Source organism: Schistocerca cancellata, chromosome 9, assembly GCF_023864275.1.
Source record: "Schistocerca cancellata isolate TAMUIC-IGC-003103 chromosome 9, iqSchCanc2.1, whole genome shotgun sequence".
NCBI classification, from domain to species: Eukaryota; Metazoa; Arthropoda; class Insecta; order Orthoptera; family Acrididae; genus Schistocerca; species Schistocerca cancellata.
This window is the reverse complement of record NC_064634.1, coordinates 167,155,344-167,170,791: the sequence shown is the minus strand read 5'-3', so window position 1 is coordinate 167,170,791 and position 15,448 is coordinate 167,155,344. Positions and strand designations below refer to the sequence as shown.

At 38.0% G+C, this 15,448-nt stretch overlaps 1 protein-coding gene across 1 annotated transcript in view; it reads left to right on the top strand.

Annotated features, from left to right (window-relative positions):
- The first annotated feature begins 623 nt into the window (after positions 1–623).
- LOC126101260 (protein odr-4 homolog) overlaps positions 624–15,448 on the top strand; it is a 41,245-nt gene continuing 26,420 nt past the window's right edge. Inside the window, 3 exon segments of the mRNA XM_049911947.1 lie at positions 624–825; positions 902–1,069; positions 5,791–5,996. Coding sequence (XP_049767904.1) covers positions 730–825; positions 902–1,069; positions 5,791–5,996 — 470 coding nt within the window. The 5' untranslated portion in view covers positions 624–729.

Genomic DNA, 15,448 nt, shown 5'->3' with positions numbered 1-15,448 from the left:
CACTCACAACGCTCATCTGATAATTTTTTTTACCCTCATGCCCCCAACATCAGCTCCCATCCTATATTTCATTTCTACTTCTTTCATCGTGATGCCATTCAGCCAACTGTTTAACCACAGTTGGTCTTGAAGCCTCCAGCGTCATCTCTATGCGATTCACTCGTTATCCAGCATTGTATCAACGACACAATGTTGCAGTGAAAATCATCGCTAGTACGTCAGGTTCGCCTGTTTTTATATCACCTGAATTTTTCATATTTTAATGTTTGTTAAAATTACACAGACCTTACAACATTTACGTAGCTGAAGTGCAGTCACATTGTTAAAAAAAAAAGTTCAAATGGCTCTGAGCACTATGGGACCTAACATCTGAAGTCATCAGTCCTCAGTCACATTGTTGATGTGAACGTATCCCTCATTAAAGTAATGAAAATAAATAAATAAATGAAAACGTTACTATCCGACTGAGGAATTCTTCTATTAAGCCGTAAATATTTGTAGTCTCTAGGTGTTGGCAAATATTCACAACGTCTTCTTGCGTTCTGCAGATTCAGAATAGCGTTCTAGTTGTGTTTCTGTCAAACAGCAATTATTATATCGCTGCTATTAATGCCACAGATGCATATGAAGCTGTCTGCGGCAAAGACCACGTAGCCACGAGGTATGGAGTGCCGAATCCGTATGTCAATTTGAAGCATAATGCAGACATCGAAATAGGTAACTGTCAGAATGGGAAGACAAGTACTTGCCGAGGAAGGAATATTGCCGAATCTTCAGGCACTTGCCAAACCAGATTGTTATGAAGTCGGTTTAATTATTGGCCAGGTGTGTGCGAATGAGATTTGGCTTGTAGTTTGTTGACATTTAATATTTGAGCAGTATAGGTTATGTTTATCCGTAGACATCTGGACAGCGAGATTATGTGATACACCTGGCGAGAACGCCAAGACCTGCTAACAAGGATGAAACTGAAGATACGCAAGATGAACGAAAGAGACCCAGCGATCATGTTGTGATAAAATCATTTAAAGATCTCCAAGAACATTGGATTGCAGAGCACGCAAAACATGTAAGTTCTAACAAAGCAGCTGTGTGCCGTATATGGTACGCAAAATGTTAATGTGAGAACGATATTGTATTGTAGTAAGCAACTAACAGTGGGTGAACACTTTGTACTAACAGGATTCGCGTACTTCAATTTGTTTGTCTGTATACATTATCACTGTTGCTTAAAACACTCATTATATGGATAATTTCCTTGAAGACTATTCACAAAACAACGAGCAGTGGTTCAGAAAGATAATGTGCTTCAATATGTGCACTAATACGTTATTAACATATTGAGTCCCATATACACACAATCATCATCTTAATCATGATAATAAATACCTAGTAGTAGGCTTCCACTTAGTAAATTTTCTGATGAATACATATTTCATTAAACTTGTAAGAATAAGTGAAACAAAAACGTGATAACTTTTTACATTGTTGCTGAAACATGTTTCATAATGTTAGCTTGTGAACTATATTGGTGTACATTTTAAGAGACGGTTGTATGTTAAAAACAGTAACTGTGTTGCAATAAATAAATAAATAAATAAATTCTGGTCCACATTGATGTTTGCAAGTCTAACTTCATGTTGTCATTCTGTTCAATGTGTGTAGAGCTGTTTACTATTATTTACAATTTTTAGGCTGGTTTTCCTAACAGTCATTTCAGAGTCAGTCTATTTGTAAAAAATGATCTAACTGTAGTCTGTATGTGTCCATCTTGTTTCCTAGGGAAAAACACTTTTCCTGTTTTGGTTGTTTTTACACCTGTTATTTCTGTTTGTTGTGTGTACTTTTGTTTACAGTATTGGCATATAAGTACTCCTGTTCTCATTCCCTGTTATTACCTTATGAAATATGCTGTTTTGTTGTGTATTGTGCAGTTTTATTGCTATTGTTGTTGTTGACATGTGAAAGACATTTGAATAAATTCACTGTTAAGGAGGTAAAACATAATTCCCATCATGTACAGACACGCCGGCACAACACACAATTTGTATTTTACCATAATTAGATCTGTTCAAATTTATGGAGGACTATTTTAACCATATGTAGCAAATCAGAATATAACCCCGATATTTTAGAGAAGAAAGGAAGGTATCTGCTGAGCCATGCTGCCTTTACACTGTCATTATATTGAAGCAATATGCCGTCACTGCTGGAAATACTGATTTTTCTTAATGCTGTTGTCACACCCAATAAATAGTGTGGGACACAATATTAGTCATCTAAACCCATGAATAGTGGGTGTGGTTTTGTTCTGTAATGTAATAGTGGTGTGCCATGTGATACCATACATGTGCAAGCAGGAGGAGAGCTTGACACTGATACTGTTTCCTTGTCTATACACTATTTTTTAGAATATAGATTGTGGTGACAGATCGCTCTGTAGCATAGTCCAAAGTATAGATTAGGTAGAAAGGGGACAGTTTAGTGAGAGTTTGTGAAGCACTATCAAAAACTTCACATATTTCAAATATTGTGTCAAACTAATTGAATAATTCAATACCGAACTGTTAGCTGGCCACATTAAATCACATTCAAAACAATTTTTTGTTTGTAATGAGAGTTAAAATCTTTTTTTCCTTTATCCATTCTGGATTTGGAACACTGTGACTGTCGTGTTAAAGGTTTCAGGAATTACTGCAACCAATCACCATTTTTTCTTCAATTTTTATATATTCATGACCGGAAAAAACAGCGTTTGGTTGCAATAATTCCTGAAATCTCTTTTTTTTTTTCCCCCGTTCAGTCATTCATTCATCATATTACATAGACCATATCAAGATGGATAATCTTCAGTGCTGTGGAGTAAGTCAAGATATACTTTAAGGAAGACAGGCATCATAGTTAGTTAGTAGCATGTTCCATAGATTATAGATTCTTTTACCAAAATTATGTTGAATGAGTCAGTTTTCAGCACATGTTTGTATATTTAGTGTTAACATTAATTGAAAAACATTATTTTTGGTCCTACTCATGCAACTTCATTTATCTGTATTTCTGTAGTAATGGTAGACTAGTACTGCACTGCTTAAAGTTATTTATTCTTACACCATCGCAATTTAAGTGGCTGGTTCAGTAAGGAAGCTGTTACTTTGGGGAAAAAATGCTACTGGCTCCTTAGTTACAATACAGTTGCTGTCAGTCTGCTGTTAGACCGTGTATATTTCATTAATATGAGTCAACTGGCAGCCACAGCGGAGCCTCACACGTAACACCGTGGCCTGGCATGGAGGTAAAACATCCATCACTATGCATGCAGCAGTCGTCATTTCCCACACCATGAGTGTGGTCTTTTGGCACACATCACAAAAAATAAATTGAAGATATATCCCTGAACATGTGATGGCTCTCACGAAGGAAACACACTTTATGGTAAACAACAGACTTTTGAGAACAGTATTAATGGTTACTCCCTCTGAGAGAGATCTGAATAGTTGTATCCATTAGCAGTTAAATTGTGACTTAGACATGGAATATACCTCACCTGCCCTGAAGAAGGAAGCTTAGGTGGACTGTAAAACATCATGTTTATGTGCTTGGCTACTGCTTAGTGCAACTGATACAGGGTGATTCAGGACGTACGTCACATAATTTGAGAGGTCATTCTATGTGTGAAAATAAATTTTAAAAAAGTCCTAGCAATGTATGTCTGATTTTTGATTGTTACTGAACTGGGGTGGGTTGAAAATGACACACATCCATGGATGAATATTAATGAAATACTTTTTAGATGCTGTGGTGGACACAATAAAGGTGGGACAGATGACTGATCCATCCTTCAAGAGGTCTCCACAAAGTCCCACACCCACCTCAATGTACTTGTCAAAGGTGTGTTGTGTAGCACACCAAACATCCTCTCAATGGGCTTTAATGTGGGCTGCAGCATTGGTGATATGAGCAACAAGTTCTTCATGTGTATCCACCTTCATAGCGTACACCTGCCCTTCAATCAGCGCCATAAACAGAAGTGTAATGGGGTTAGGTTGGATGATCTGGCAAGCCAGTTGATTGGTCTGCCATGGCCAATCCACAGTTGAGGAAGTGTGTTATTCAGATACTGGGCTACATGTCTGATCAGTGGGTTGGTGTTGGTGACCCATCGCGTTGCAGGTACACTTGCCATTGTTGCTGTAATGTTATGTCTTCCAGAAGTGCAGACAGTCTTCTGTCAGCAAATGTGTGTATGCTCTGACTTTCCTGTGATTTGACAGGAACACAAGCCCTACCACCAGGTTATCAATCATACCACACCAGTTGTTCACTGACAGCCTAACTTTGAATCTTGTTTCCTTAGTGTCAAGAGAGTTCTCCATCGCCCATGAATGAGAATTGTGGGTGTTTTTGATACCATTGCATGCAAATTTAGCCTCACCTGTAGATAAAGTGTGTTGCATGACACCTCTGTGTACAGCAAACATTTCACAAAATTGTGGTCTGCTTACCAAATCGCCTGGATGTACAAAGATGTTGTGTGGGCTGCACATGGAATGGGTGCAAGCCCTCGGAATGTAAAGTACACCACACTTGTGTTTGTGGAATATCGAGCTGACTGCTTATGTGCCATGTACTGGTGATGGGACTAAGTTGTACCATTGCAATAATGTCTTCCTTTTCATCAGCTGACTGGACAGCCTTACGTTCTGATGTTATATATATACTAGGTAGTATTTTGGATTTGCGTAATGTTCTAAAAACCCTGGGAAATTCTCTGTCGCAGGGGGCTTGTTGATCAGGAAGACGTTTCTCATGTTCTGTCACAGCCACATGTGCACTACCATAACTACTGTAAACAAACAATACATCTTCGTGGGTGAACGTATGCTGCATGTTGATATTTGCGAAAATGATGGACTTGTTCAATTAAATTCTCATGCACAACTCGCACACGGCCTCACGACTGCGCACTGAGTCAACCCACAATTGCACACTGGGTATGCATGCAGCTGTTGCCTTGGTGCAAGTGCTTCCATCTGTTGGAGAATCCCAACACCTTTTGTAGGATTGATCAATCATCTATCCCACCATTATTCTGTCCACCACACAGCATTTCAGTAATTAATATTCCAACTTGTTTTCAGTCATTTGTGGAAGTGCGTAGTCTTTAACCCGCTCCACATCCATAACAATCAAAACTCAGGCACATGTTCACAGGACTTTTTTGGTTTATTTTCACACTTAACAGCCACCTCACAAATTATGTGACATTTCTCCTGAAATCTCCCTGTATATGGTGAGTGGTTACAATGTAACCTAGACGTTGGGGTATGCTACAATAAGCAAAAACGGGTGCAGATCTCCAACAGCTAACATTTTTGTAGTCTTCCAGCACTCGTATCCAAAAATTTTTCTTTAACAGGTCTGACTTTGCTACTGCCCCTAATAAGCATGGTGCATTGACACAAGGAATGGTTAACATTTTTCTTTATGTTGTGTGTTCTGGCAGAATTGTGTATTGTTCCATTATATGCTGATATGAGGTGTGATAGATGTGCAGCAGGAAGAGAGGTAGTTGCACTAGTGGTTTCATGAAAGATAGCTGTGGGAGGTTCAGTAATGTAGGGCACACAAATAAGCAGAGAAAAATTAGTGAGAGGAGGTTAGTATTAGCATACTCATTTTATTGTTTCATAATATCATAAAGTAAGTTTTGTATTAATGTACTGTAGTGCCTTAAATGAAGATTTGAAGAAAATAGTGTTTAACTTGTTTACTTATGTGTTTGCTGTTTTGCAGGTCACTCGAATGTTGCCAGGTGGTTTCTCCGTTATGGGAGTCTTTACAGTTGGCCCTGGTGATGTTTTTGCAGATTCATTAGGGCTGAAACAGCTGCGGCAAGTTCTGGTCCGCATTAAAAAGCATCTTTCCACTAATCATTTCCTTTTTGGTGATGGCTGCTCAGTTGACAAGTTATTACTTCATTTTGACAGCAAAACACACAAGTATGTTTCCTGACTTGAGTGCCTTCATTATGTTTTTGCACAACTTAGTTAAGAGATCTCACGACTTTAGTGATTCAGAATTCTGTTGTTTCTGAAATTTAATGAGACTGGATAAATTTTCTTGTGGATATTTGTCATGTAAAAACAAAAGTTTAGTTGTATGAGAACAACCACAAAGAGAGTGTTCCCATATTTGACACAAAATGATGAACTTCCCACCCTCCTTTTCTGTCTTGTGTTTATTTTCTGTTTTGTAACCTACAATAATACATAGTTAATTAACTAACGAAGGAGAAATGTATTTATTTGTGTTTTGTAACCTACAATAGTACAGACTTAATTAACTAAAGTGTGTACAGTTTGGTTAAAAATGTGATGTGGCCCTATCGTGAATCTAACCGAGCTGTATATTAGTTTTGTAGAATGCATGTGATTTCTCTTCCTACAAATTGTATTACAATTTTAATATGGTGATAGAAAGTAATGAGTGGGATACAAACACCTGATATGAGGGTTGTCTGTAAAAGGTTCAGTTATTTTTCACAATGAAAAATGTGTTTATTGGCATTAAATAATACATGTATGGAACACTTAGATTTTTACCTGTTTTTGAGATCAATGCTTTTTTGCATGCAGTGCACTATCTTCTGTATACCTTCATCATAGAGCTCTCTTGTTGTGCCATGAAGGTGGCTTAAAACCTGTTCTTTCAGCTCCTTTCTGCTTGTGAAATGTGTCCCACCCAGGTGTTTCTTCAATTCAAGGAAGAGATCGAAAAACTGGGGCTATGTCTGGACTGTAGAGCAGGCATGTGGCAGTATCCCATCCATATTTGTTGATGAGATTGGTTGTGTTACAGTCAATGTGTGGACAAGTGTTGTCCTGATGGAAATGCACTCCCTTCATACACATGCCATTCCTCTTGTTTTAGATGGTGCAGCGAAGGTTCTTCAATATTTCACAGTAGTGATCTGTATTGATTGTTGTACTGCCAGTTAGGAATTTGCAGAATTATAATCACTTCCTGTCCCAAAACATTCTCGCCATCACTTTGCTGGCAGATGGTGTTCGTTTAAACTTCTGCTGTTTCAGCGAGACTGGATGTTTCCACTGACAGGATTGTTGTTTTATTTCTGGTGTTGTGTAGTAGACTCAGGTTTCGTCTCCAGTGACAATAGAGTTCCAGAATTGCTCGTCATCAGCTGTGTGGGCCTGAAGAAATTTGTGAGCTGCTTCCACACATTTCACTTTGTGGTCTTCCACCTTTGCACAAACCTTGGCATAACCTAAATGATCCATCAAAATTTTGTTAATTCTGGATAATCTTGCAGAACTCCCGAACCATCACCCTTCAATCTCTCAGTATTGCTTCTCCCACTTTTACAATTGTTTCATCCAAAACTCATGGCTGTCGAGAATAGTGTTCATCATGGACATCTATACTTCCATCTTTGTATTCTCTATACATTTGCCCACATTTTTTATGCTCATACAAGTTTCTCCGAAGATTTCACACAGTTGGAAATGAATGTCTACCGCCACAATCTGTTTTGCACACAAAAAAATGAATCTCAGAGCAAAATTCACATCTAGTGTGAGACACAAATGGGATTTCCATCTTTAACGACTGCCAAGCCAGGACTGAGTGTTGCTGATAGCTCGCCAGTGCGGGAAATGAGTCAGAACCAAGCTACTCACCAGTTTTGCTGGATCCAGCATAACAGCATTGCTTGCAAGTGCAGGTTCTTGGGAACCTTGTTTTGCAGACAACTCAGATACATACATGTTCTTCTGGCCTTGGCTACATTGCTTTGGTGCTGCAACTGGACTGAGGAGATGGGTTGTTGGGTGGTATAGGTTACAGGTGAAAGGTGAGGAAATGTTGAGGGGCTAGTGACCATGGGTTGGGGTGGAGGGGCAGCAACGGAATGATACAGGGTTGGAAGGGGGAAATAGAACATAAGAAGAGGGAGATTGGAGAGGGCTTGTGAGTGAAAGGGAGGGCAGGGGCTAGCTTCCCACATCAAGTACACAAACCACTTTTTGCAACCTTCCCACGTCACTATTATATGGAGCACTGCTGATCACTGTGGATGTCGCCTCTACAGGGTAGTCATAAATACTCTGAAAAAGCTTGTGAGGGTGTTGCAGGGCAGGTTGTGCTGAGAAATATTGTTAAGGAAAAAACTGATACATTGTGCCATCTCAGAATTATTTAGCATTGGAGTTAGCCAATTAGGTCATTTTATACACGAATTCAAGCTGCCTGCCAGAGGCAGTGTTTCGAGACACATTCTATGCATCCTGGAGGCTTTTGTTTGCGAGTAATCAAAAGAAAAAAGAAAAAAATCAGAATTCCACGTGATACCCTAGTGTCTTAAGAATAATACTATTATAATAGTGCACAGAGTGGTGGCATAATGTAGTGATTAAGGATATCCTTAATATGCAGAAAGTTGTAGGTTCAACTCTTGTCAGATGATTTGAAGTTTTTTGTTCATTATTTGTATGCAGTTAATCACTTTAAATGTAATGTTTTTAATTTCTGCTTCCTTGTAGCGTCTTGTTATTCATAATACTAATGTTTCATGCATCTATTTTTCTTCCCATTGAAAAATTTGTAATTGGCAATCTGTCAGAAACCCAAATATGAAGTAATTTAATTATAAAGGCTGTGCAATGGTATTAGAATTTTAGTTTTTGTTGAAAGGTGTAGAGGGTAATTGTCGGTCAAACATTTAAAACATAAATTCTTGTTGTACTATGGATAAAATAATGCAGATGATGATGTAATGGGAAGAAGGAATTATAAGAAAAATGAAATTAAATTACAATAAGGGACAGAAATAATAAATGCAGTAAAATGGACAGAAACATAAGATGTTAAAACAGCTGAAATTAAATAGACAATACATAAAAATAATCAAAATCACTTGAACAGAGATCATGAATGAAAAAAGAATGTAAATAATATTGAGACAGGGTGGTGATTCTTCTGGAATTCTCAGGGAATTACATTTCATCAGGAAAATTTGGGGAAATCTCGGGGAAGTTTAAGAATTTCATAAAATGTCAGGATATTCTGCATTTTTAACGTAGCACTGAAAATGAATTTTATAATGTATTATAAATCACAAATATTAAAATAATTAATACTTAAAAATGCATCAATTATGAGTATTATTCCATATGAATTACTGATGTTTAAAAACTGAAGTTAGAATACAGCTTATGGCTGGTAAAGAAGCTTAGCTGAGAGGAAAGAAAAGTCATTATTGTTGTATGCTGCCCCCTCTCCCTTTCTCCCCACTGACGATTATTTTATCATGAGCCTCTTGACAGCATCTTCCTCCTTACACTTGGAATTCTCAGGGATCCCCACCCCCACCACGCCCTGTGTGAGTAGCCACCATGTGAGAACAAATGAGAAATTGCATGTAGTGATTACAATGATGTGACAAAGGAATAGAAATAATAAAATTATATTTAAGAACATAATTGAATAAACATGATGATCAAAGTAATTTTGATAATATTTAAAAATAAAAAAAGTTAAAGCAGCCATTGAGATTCATACCCCCAACTTTCTGCACATGAACAATGAATTATCATCAATCTATGCAGTACTATTATGCTTAAGGCACTAATGTATCGTGTGAAATACTGGTGGTTTCAAAATAGAGATCCTGACCCTAGGGACCTCTCCTTGTTAGTAGAGTCAGATATGTAATAAAAAAACATGGAGCAATTTTCCCAAGTCGTTCATGTAACAACAATATAATCAAGAATAAAAAGTAATTAAATATTCACAGCAGCTGCTCAGTGTTCTCCTCCAACCCAAATGCACACATTGCAGTGTTGTCAAGAAATCTGCAAGTATTCTGAATTCAGAAGTTTCCCTGGTTTCATCAAAGCCTAAATTATTCTCACAAGACACTCTTTAACAATGTCTGCTGGTGTCGCTTGGACAGATCTCTGCATGTGGCCACACAGATAAAAATCTAAAAGGGCAAAAATATGGGGCTGGACTGTATTTGCCAATCCACCTCTGCGGATACAATGTGTCTAAATGCTCCTGTACCCCATCAGCGAAGTGCAGTGGTGTGCCATCATGTTGGTACACATTACCTAACAGACTACTAGAGGAACGTCTTCTTAATACAATGGAAGGATGTTTTTGTGCAATGCTAAATACATCTGTCCATAGAAATGGGGAGGAAGTAGGACAGTAGCCAACAAACAGTCTTTATATCTGCCCAAATGTTCATGCCGTATTTATGCTGATATGATTTCGTATATATACTATGCACATTTTTGTCATTTGAAATGAGGCTGTTTCAAGGGCTGAATGGCCTTTCTCTGATGGAACATACCTAATCTGTCCACAACACTATCCTTTTGAATTTGGAATTTTGATGCATTGTTTTAACTGCCACAGGGAATACTAATTCCAAGAAAGATAGCCCTCTTTCATTAAGGTATACACTTTCTTTATGTGATACAGAAATAGGTTTTTGTCATGTAGCATGTCCAATACTACAGCATGCGAAACCTTTAGTGACAAACAGGTGGATACATTTTACCATGCTTAATTTTCAGGCATAATTTATTTCTCAGCACAACCTCACCAGCAACACTCTTACAAGCTTTTTGCACTGTTTCTGAACACCCTGTAGACCATGGTCTACCATGGTCACACACTAGATATCCTTATGTACTACTGACTCCAAACTTTTCACCTCACTCATACTTGCTGCTAAGTATATGCTAACTCATAACTACTTCATGCTAGAGGGGAACTGATAGTGGTATCAGATGTACCCTCTGTCACACACTGAGAGGTAACTTGCCGGGTGTAGATGTAGGTGTAAAAGATCTACAAATAAATCTGTGCATGGCCATGAGACCATCATATGCAAACCTGTTGAAGTGCAGTATTCATAATTGGTTTGTCTCTAAAACAGAATTGTGATAGCCTATTTATATATCTCACATATACCAATGAACCTGGCCCCAGCTGTTAATTTAACTGTAGAAACAGTCCCAGCTGTTAATTTAACTGTAGAAACAACTTCTACTCACCTCAGCTGTCAATTTTTTTATGTTGTGTATATAATCAGATTTATTTATATGTTACTAAATGTTGGAAATATCCCATTGCTGTACTGCCAGGAGTAGCAATTGGTTTCATATCACCTGAGGTGAAATCCCTCTTCTCAAACCCTAAGAATACTAACAGTAAATAAAAAATTTGTCAATTTAGGAATGGAATCCTTCTCAGCACGTAAATAAATCAGTTTTCCTGGCAGTAATATTTTTTCATAATTCTAACTTCGAATACGTATAAGGCAGTCATCTATGAAAACCTGTGGAATTATTTAGATCAGTGCATACTCGAAAGATTGTTTCAGTTCGAGTATTTCTGCTGTGAAAACTTTTTTTATTCAGTCATTCAGTTCGTCTTTCATGAACCCCGTCAAGATGGGGAGCATTCAGGGATGTAGAAAGAGTCGAGCTATACATTAAAGGGGCAGAAGCTGCCACTGCATGCTACTTCTGTAGTATATATTGACAAGAAATTTCGATTAGCGCTAATCTAACCACAATATGAATTATGGAAATTTTTGTGTGTATATTATGAGAAAAAAAGCTACTGCTCTTTCTCTTATTCTACTCAACCTGTTTTATCTAATGTTTCAAACAAAGCATTTAGGTAACTTTACACTGACAGCTGTTAGCAGTTTGCATACCAGCATAGTCAGGATCTGTTTGTATTAAACATTAGAGTTCACATCTCTCAGAACAGATATCTGATAAATTATAAGAGGAGTGGCTAAAGCACTATTCTTTTACTTTTTGTTGATATCTAATTATTTTAAATTTCCTGTCTCCTTTCTGGTTGCAACATGTTGTCATAAGCTTCTGCACTAGAGTAAAAAACACTCTTCTGACCCATAGAAAGGGATGCATAGCCTATCTGAATTTTTTTATGCCTTGTGAAATATGAATCTGCTCATCTAAAAAGCTTTAGCTTATTTGCAATCATACATAGACTTTTCTCAGATTACTTTTCAGCTTCTGAAAATCTGTTAGCTTACTAAGTCTTTCTTTCTACAATGCACAGTTTTAATTGATGCTATACACCATATCATGGCACATACTCTTTTATTAGACTACCAACCAAATTACAGATGCCTACCCACCTTCCCGCTGCTTAGTAAGTATTTTTGCTGCACACTTTTATGCAGTGATGACTTTCTTTCTGAAAGATGAGTTGCTTGAATGTAAAACCTTTGGATAGTATTAAACAATAATAAGCAGAAAACTTGAAGCCCAAAATTGGTTGAGCTGTATTTCTTAAGATGGTCAGAAAAGTGTTTTTTCTCTCCTCTTTTCAAAATTCTGTTAGTTGAGCCAGTTTATTTTTTAAGATGCTTCCTTACTTATTTATAAACTTAGACCAAGTACTAAATTTATTAATGTCCATGTACCCTGTAGCATTCAGTAATGAAAATAGTGAGTGAGCTACCATTTGCAGAAAATAATTCAGTAATTATCTCAAAGATATGATGATTATTTCTTCCATTGCAAATACATTCTATCAGATAAAAAAAAATCTTCTCAGGTTTTTTTAAATGGATTACCTTTAACTGTTGCGAAACTATGTTGGAATTGTAATAATAATTTATTGATTAAAGATGTCTGTCATATCAGGAAGCAATATTTATTGCTTTTAAGCTTTTGTGATTCCAAGTTCAATTGGAACCAAGCAATGTTGGAATGCAATAAAATCCTATAGCTTCGGTGCAGGTTTGTGAATAAACAGATGTAGGTAAATAAAATAAGTTAATTTTTACTTGGTTTTGAAGAGATTTTCGTGTAATTAGGCCCAAAATGTAATTAGGCCCAAAACTATATCTATCACAGCCGCAAAATGAGTGGGGTATTTTTCCCCTAAATGCCAAAACTTCAATTTTTAAACAGTGATCAATACAAAAAGTGTATAAAAAACAAAACAGATTTGAACTGAGCACATCACTTGTGCCAAAAAAAAATTTTTTGGACATGAGTGTAGGTAGCACCCTGCACAATAGGTCTCTTGAATATCAAATAGTGGAAGGGGTATGTGTATCCAGTTACGTTATTATTGAGACATTGAGCAGCAGCTGGCACTTCCCCCTATGTGTGTTTATGACAGTCTTTAATGCCATCATACATGCAAGCTTATGCATTTGGAAATATTTAACTTTAATACTGTTGGTATTATGTCTTATAAAAATGAATTAATCACCACACAGTTACTGTAAGCCAGGTTCTATATGTTCGTACATGTGCACCACAAGATGCGAGGGACAGTAAATATATAAACGAGATGGAAATATTCACAAAACTTTTGGGCTGTGTTTTTGCTCAGAGCTGACAGACTAATAAAAAACATGTGGTTGCTTGACTAAATTGTCCTAGCCAGCTACTCTATACCAGCAAAGTGATGTTGGGCATCCAGTTGAAGTAACTGAGGGCAACAAGAGTAGAAGAAGTGAAACAGAATGGTGGAGGGAACAAAGGGATAAGAACTGGGGGGGGGGGGGGGGGGGGAAGAAAGCAACACGGTGGGGTAGGCATGGCACAAGTGATGCCATCCCGGCACAGGCCAGAGAAATTGTCTGTGGCACACAATCGAATGTTGAGGGGTGAGACTACAGAAAGAATAGCGTGTGTGTACCCCACTAGTCTGAAATGTTTAGAGTCTGGATTAATAAGAAGTAGAGAAAAGTTAATTTGATGATTTTAATGCTTCAGGAGTTCCACAAAGTCTCCCCCTCTTTTGCATAGTACTTTCTGAACCATGTGAAACTGTAAGAAAATTCTTTCTTTGGGCTGTTGTTCAACTCATGTGTCTCAATGGCTTGGTTGCTCCTTTGCAACTGGTCCATGACGACAGGGGCCAGGAATTAGGGGCATGAGTAAATATGGCACGGAAGAGCTGTTCGTGGTCTAGTTTTGGAGGACAGTGCCTGTATGTGAGAGCCAAATTAAACTTTTCAGCACTGTGTTGGAGAAACTGCTTGTTACTGCAGATACATCACTGCATGGTTGGCTGGATTGCATGGCTGGCGTTTTTTAGTGTGGAGGGAGCAGTAACTACCAAGTGGAGATATTGTTCACGGGCTTTATGTGGGTGGAAGTTTTTGTGTAGGTACTAGAGAGACAAAGCTGAACGTCCAGGAAGGTGTCAAGCTAAGCTGAAGGGAATGAGGTGAAAGAGGAAGAAGGTGTTAATCCTGTTGAGGAATGATGATAGGATCTTGGTCCTGACTCCAAACTGTGAAGATAGGAATGAACTTATGTCACCTGGTAGTTAACTACCTGGTGAGGTTAGGGACGTTTCTCTGGATTGGCCACAAGTGGCATGCCATTTGATGATTTCATATGGGTGCACATGGCCATGCCACAAATGTAACTAATTTTTATTTTTGTCATACTGTTCAAGAATTGTCACACTGTACCTTCTGTCCAATAATCACTGTGGGTTTTCACAAAGGTGCTGCTCCCTGTGTGTCCAGTGAGCATGATCAAATTAATCTGTTTTAAAATTATGGCTTGTCTTACCACTGTAATACGCTTATGGTCTTGTGAATGGACCTAGGAAAGGTTTATGAGGTTGTGTTGGAGACAAGGAGTTCCTGGAAAGTAACCAGAGTGTGGTTGAATGGCAGAGGGGGAAGGGTAATGGTCCAATCTTGAACATTTAGCATCAGCTTTCGTTTGATTTCAGAGGGATTATAGTAAGTGTTCCCTCTAGTTATCAGATGAATGAGAGCAAACTTTGACCAGTGTGCATGACTAGATTCACGTATAATGCTGAAATAGACCTTTGGAACAGACTGGAACTTCGGTGTGATTGAAGTTATTGTTAGGGGTCTGGTTTTTGTGAGATTCTGGAGACTGGAGACTGGAGACTGCAGCAATAGAAAAGTTCGACAAGACAGGGTGTTGGTGCCAAAAGATATTGACAGGGAAGGAAAGAGGGGGAGGGTTCCTGGGGCCAGTGATATTCAGAAGTGGGAAAAGAAAACCAGTAGATAGGATGACTTCTGGAAATGGTGTTTGGAATGCTTTTGCAGTTATTGGAGATCAAGGATTTCAATTTGAGGAATAAGTTGTAGGAAACTGGGTTGCAAATTAATAGTAACTTGAGAAGGAAGAGATGTAATTGAGTGATGCATGTGCATGGATATTTTTTGTAGTAGTGTGTTTGAGAATGTTAATGATTCATGTAGTTTGAGATTTATTGATGGTTGTGGCATTAAGAGGAGGGAATTTTTCTGGTTAGCTGTTTTGCATTTGAGGGAGGGAGGGATCCCATGCGCTAGGCAGCATTTCAGGTACAGGATGTGGGACTAGGTTTCAGCTAAGGATAGATGATTTGTTGAGTTGACATGGGTAAATGC